Source organism: Parasteatoda tepidariorum, chromosome 5 (genome assembly GCF_982258835.1).
Source record: "Parasteatoda tepidariorum strain Cologne lab strain chromosome 5, Ptep-v5.0, whole genome shotgun sequence".
NCBI lineage: Eukaryota > Metazoa > Arthropoda > Arachnida > Araneae > Theridiidae > Parasteatoda > Parasteatoda tepidariorum.
Genome location: NC_141759.1, coordinates 88,219,450 through 88,225,559, shown reverse-complemented (window position 1 = coordinate 88,225,559; position 6,110 = coordinate 88,219,450). Strand labels below are relative to the sequence as shown.

At 35.5% G+C, this 6,110-nt stretch overlaps 1 protein-coding gene across 1 annotated transcript; it reads left to right on the top strand.

The window, feature by feature from the left end:
• Window positions 1–538: 538 nt before the first annotated feature.
• LOC147809635 (uncharacterized) lies at window positions 539–5,908 on the top strand. Its single transcript, XM_087162896.1, has 2 exons — window positions 539–3,430; window positions 5,870–5,908. The coding sequence occupies exons 1-2, from the start codon at window positions 539–541 to the stop codon at window positions 5,906–5,908; spliced, it is 2,931 nt and encodes a 976-aa protein (XP_087019022.1).
• Window positions 5,909–6,110: the final 202 nt, after the last annotated feature.

The window sequence follows — 6,110 nt, the reverse complement described above, 5'->3', positions numbered from 1 at the left end:
TTGTTAAAAACCCTAACAGTACTATATTATGTAATAATTTTTTAAGAGAAATGACTTTTTTTTTAAAAATAATCTTCATTCCATTTTAATTTTTTTTAAATACATTAATAGAGATGAAAAAATGTAAATTATCTTACACATAAAAACAGGAATAGTTTGAAAGAGGAAAAAAATTTCATCATCTAATTTCATGGTTCTGGAGTATTTTTCTATATGCATGATAAATTTCAAAGATAAGACGCAAACTATCCATTTTAACAAAATAACATTTGTTTGCAAGGATTGTCAGCAACTTTTAAATTCTTCGCCCTAATTTCTATCCTCTTTTAAGAGCTCGTATATTAAAGGAGTTTAGATTATTTAGAGCTCGGAATTATTTCCTCAATGTTCTTGGAGAGTTTTGGACACCATTGGCAGTGATCATTTCCCGGTCCTTATCGAATTTAAGAAAAGGCAGAGGGTGCAGACCAAACGAGAAAATTTTTGGAATTTTAAAAAGGCTAAATGGGACTGTTACAGGGATTCAGTAGACCTAGAAATGTCATCAACACCCTTTACTAATGACCTAAAAAAGAACTGGACAAATTTCAAGAACATCATTTTAGACAATGCGAAGAACTACATCCCAAGAGGTAACGTTAAGAGATACGTACCCTTCTTCACTCACCATTCTCCTAATTTAAAACCACTTTTAGATAGAAGAAAACAATTGTTTGAGTCTTTGTATGACAGCGCTGGATTAAATAACAGTAATATTGGTCTTAGAACAGAAATTAATAAGATTAATGCGGAAATCAAGACAACTTATGCACAACTTAAGAGATCGAGATGGAGAGAACTGTGTAAAAATCTGGATTCTAGGACTAATAATTCGAAACTTTGGCGAATTGTTAAAAACATCAACAAAGAACAAGAACAGTGCGAAAAGAGTAACTCAGTAATTGACTCAGATGGGCAGGTTTTTCCTGACGACAAAGCGGCAGCAAATGGCCTTGCAGCCTACTACCAGGCAACTAGCAAATTGGTCTTCACTAGAGAAAATAAATCTATTTGGAAAAAAGCAAAAAACATTATTCACGGCTGTCGAACCACTGATATAGGCGATCAAGATTTATCTAGGGACTTCTCCCAGCGGGAACTGCTTCTTGCTATGTCCTTTTTAGACATGACTAAATCTCCTGGCCCGGATGGAGTTTTTGGACGGATGCTTGAAAATCTGGGCCACAGTGGAAAACTGAGACTTCTGGATATCATCAACCTCTCCTGGAAAACAGGTTGTCTACCGGCTGACTGGAAAAAAGCCACTATAATCCCTATCAAGAAAACTGGCAAAATGATTTGGGCCCCAAAGGATTTCAGACCCATTGCACTTACAAGTACAGCTTGCAAGATAATGGAGAAGATGATATTAATCAGAATTCAGTACTTTTTGGACAACAGGAACTTATTGCCCGGTGAACAGTATGGCTACAGGAGAGGAAATAGCACGATTGATCAAATCCTTTTTTTCTGCCAGAACATAAGAGATGCTCAAAATCTCAGGCCCACCCACCACACTATTGCCGCTCTCCTGGATCTTTCGAAAGCGTTTGACAGGGTATGGAAGCACAAACTATTAATTAAACTACACGACACATTTAACATTCGTGGTAACACCTTGGCGTGGATCTCGGATTTCCTGCACCACAGATCTATCGGGGTGAATTTTAACAACACCTTCTCAGACCCAGTTGAGCTCGGACAGGGCGTCCCTCAGGGTTCGGTCCTGAGCCCTACGCTCTTCTCTTTTTACTTGGCAGGCATTGAGAAAACACCTCCTAAAACGGTAAAAGTTGGCTTGTTTGCTGACGACATCGTTCTCTGGAGCTCTGGAAATGATTTAGTCGAAATGGAAAGGAATCTTAACAATGCATTATCTGCTTTTTCAAACTACGCTTTGGAGTTCAAACTTTGTTTTAATCCTGCCAAATCCATCGTTACTTTCTTCACCACCAACAAAAGATTGTACAACTATCAGCCAAATATAAAGATGGATAACAAGAATCTTGCTTACGAAAAGCATCCAACTTACCTCGGATACGTCTCAGACCCAGAATGGACAAGCAACAAACATATCGAACATATAGTCTCAAAATGCAGAAAACGATTAAACTTACTTAAATATATTGCGGGCAAAGATTGGGGAGCCGATGCTGTCACGTTAAGAGATACCTATTTGTCTCTCATTAGACCCATCCTGGAATATGGCTTTCCTGTGTACTCCTGTGCTTCTGCCACTAACCTGGATAAATTGGAAAGGGTCCAACTAAGTGCTGCAAGAATAATTACTGGACTCAGACGTAGTTGCCCTAAGGAAATAGTCCTTTTTGAGGCTGATCTTCAACCCCTCCAAACTAGAAGAAAGGCTAATCTCACCAATTACTTCAACAAACTTTCTAGCTATGGTCAGCACAATAGAACCTCTCTCTACCTTAACAACTGGCGCAACAAACAGCGACTGAAGAAAAACAGTCCATTCAGTCATGCTGAACTTCTGCATTTGCCTTCTGAAGACGTTGAGCCCCACTCCTTAAAATCTTGTCTGAATCCTTCAGAGGGAATCCCCCGAGTCCATTTCCACTTCGACTTTTCTGTTCCGGTCACAAAGAAAGATCTTATTCCAGCTGAACTTAGGCAGCTAGCTTTGGAAATTTTAGGCGAGATTCCCAGTGACGCCGTAAAAATTTACACAGATGGTAGTGGACTCGGAAACCTAGCGGGTAGCGGCGTCTTCATTGAAAAATCTGAGCTAAATTACTCCATCTGTCTCCGTAATCCTGATTTCACTTCAGTCTTTCGAAGTGAATTAATCGCAATTGAACAGGGCATCGATGCTATAATCAACGAGAGTGACTTTGGAGATCTTTGGATCCTGTCGGACAGTCGCAGCTCCCTTCAACACCTACACAACTGGACTAAAGTTGGAGACAAAACAAGCATCTCCATCCTTCTTAAACTTCAACTTATTTCAAAGCACCACGACGTTCATCTTCAGTGGATACCATCCCACGTTGACATCTTTGGAAATGAGCAAGCGGATCGCTTGGCCAAGGAGGGCTGTAGTCATTTAACATCTTCGTCCTCAGCCCTTACCTTTTCTGAGTACCAATCCAAAATCAAAAGCCATTTATCAAAAAAGTGGAGGATCCCTCCCTCTCATCATTGGTATGCGGCCAAGGAACTGGGCTCTTCACTTGTTCATGTAGGTGATAGAGCATCTCAAACAGCTATTTCCAGACTGGCAAGCGGACACACGAACAGTCTCTCATACTTTAAAGGAAGAAAGACTTATGCAGTCTGCTCTAAATGTGAAGCCCAGCAGGCCTCAGCAGAACATATCCTCGACTGCTTGGGCCTTTCCAAGGAGGACTTATATGCTTCTCCACTTCTTGTAATCGACTTTTTGAGGGTCAACAACTTACTGGATCTTGTCTGACCTCGTCAGACAATTAGAGGATAAGCAACAACAACAACAACAAGATTATTTAGGAAGTTTAAGAGGAAATAGTTTCCCCGGCAACTCTCCAGAGAAGAGAGAACATCACTGTAAAATGTAGGATATAATCTTTAAGTTGAGCACTCGTGGAAATGTACTTTACAGTTAACGTTGCTGAAATTGCATTTCAACTAAAAACAACTATCGCGAATTTAATGTTTAATGTAAAATTATAAATATATTACATTTAATTAAAAAAATTATTGTGAAAGGTGTTCTTTTTAAATTTAAATAATTATGATTTTAATTAAATAGTTTAATAGTTATAATTCTTGAACAAAAAAAAAGGAACTAAATTATTTCTTTCATTAAGGGAAAAAACAATTTTGACAAAACAAAAAAATACAAGCTTCATGAAAAATAAAAATAAAAAAAATTAATAAGGATGATTAATAAAAGATATAGTTCACTTTTTTTCGATGAGTAATTTGCTTTTAATTCTTTCATTGCCCATCACCCTTTTCTAAATTGCAACAATCTGATTTGAAAGAGAACATTCTGATCGCATCTACTTATGCGCCAATCAGATACGAAGACATGCCCAGCCAGCTCGTAGTTACCAGCATGAGAAAAGAATTGGGTACTTGCACTTCAAGAAGAAGAACACGGATACCCATAGGGAAAGCCCGGGCAAGATGAACAGCTTAAGGAAACTTGGTTTAAAAAATAGTAAACTAGAGCAATTTTATATCTTTTATATTGTCAACATATGGCGGGAACACTGCTCTTACATATCTCATACAGAAAATAAATAAATAATAAAGTTCAATAATAATAACTTAGCATAAACAAAAATGGAACATTGTCCCATCTTGCCTAGTCTAGCCGGGCAAGATGGAACACATAATTATGTTTCAAAAATCACAGAAATTAATGTCAGAATAAAGAAATAATCGACAAAAAAAAACATTCCTAAACATCACAGTTACTACATATGAAGCCGGAATAAGCACTGCACGCTTTATGCACCCATTCTAAGCAGTCTGATTATTGTCTGTCAATTAATTAATTATAAATTATTTTTTTCTAAATAATTTGTTAAGTAATATCTGCTCGTTCATATTTCTTTTTGATATTATTACCTTATTTTTTATGCTTTTTGCCAAATCCGTAGTGTTTGATTTTTATATTATACTTTTAGTCTACTTTGGTCGCCCCATCTTGCACGGATAGTAAATTTTTTAAAAAAGTTGTACGCAAATTTGTTTAAATGAATAAATTTTAATTTAAACTACTCATTATGTTTGTACAGTAATAACACTACATGGTCACAAATTTGAAAAATTTGTTGCAATGTATTAAACAAATAATATCAGCATACAAATCAGGAAAAATATTTTACCACGATATAAGAAAAACGAAACATAGCTTGCACTTCGACAACACCTTGTGAACTGACGAAAAAACTTGTGCATATTGAGAACAAAAATATTTTCTTTCCGAAAACGCACTTAAGATGTCGCTATCCTGATGCAAATGGAAAAAAAAAAGCGATGTCCCGTCTTGCCCGATGGTCCCATCTTGCCCTACCTTCCCCTATATATTAAGCTTGAATAAACCTAGGGTTATTCGGGTAATGCTCTAAGAAAAGACTACTCTGATACAAATCAAGTATAAATAAAAGCGGGGTTAATTTGAGTTATGCTCTGAGTATAGACTACTGATACAAATCAAGTATAAACAAACGCGGGGTTAAGTTGAGTTATGCTCTGAGTATAGACTACTGATACAAATCAAGTATAAATAAAAGCGGGGTTAATTTGAGTTATGCTCTGAGTATAGACTACTGATAAAAATCAAGTGTGAATGCGTGTGGAATTATTTCGTGTTATGTTTTGTGTTGAGATTACTCTAGTATAAAAATTATTAAATGAAATAACTAATTCTTTTCCTTTTTAATCATAATTTTGCAATTTATTGCGAATGATACGTAAATTTCAGGTAGGCACATAAGAGGTTCTGATTTATATAGTTTTATTAACAAAGTTGGTGGGTAATAGAGTTTAAGTAGAGATCAAGCAAGATATTGATTTTCTTTAGTTTCAAACCTCCTTTTAAATTGCAAAAATACATTTTCAAAAATATTCATTTTGAAGTTTCTAAATTTAAAAAGAAGTAAATAAAAAAACATGCTTAAATAACATTTAAACATTTCGAATAAAATATTTTGTTTTTAAACTTCTCAAGAGATTGAAGCTTTAAAGAGTGGCAGAAAATGTAATTTTTTCTTAGAAATATGAATCTTTGAAGAAAGTAAACTCATAAATACCATTGAAATTTTGTTAATTAAATTGAATTTAACTTTTTAATTTTGCACTTTTTTATGCATTGTAGGATATATTTGCAGGACGTCTTTTTACTCTTTCGCCATGAATCTAAATTCACAAAACTCAAATAATAAAATATTTATGCGTCATTTAACGGTCCGAAACGTTTCTTAAAATGAATTTCTTATGATTCTTTGAGGGTAATTCCAAATTATATTTGTTGACAGAAAATGGCTTTGCGGGAGCCATGGAAACAGCAAAAAATATCATAAAATATTATTTCTGCAGTGAGAGGGAAATGGAGTGAA

Bases quoted from the DNA above. Each gene is read 5' to 3' on its own strand.
- LOC147809635 (XM_087162896.1), top strand. From the start codon at position 539: ATGTCATCAACACCCTTTACTAATGACCTAAAAAAGAACTGGACAAAT. The intron at 3,431-5,869 runs GTAATCGACTTT...TATGCATTGTAG, and splicing joins TATATGCTTCTCCACTTCTT to GATATATTTGCAGGACGTCT.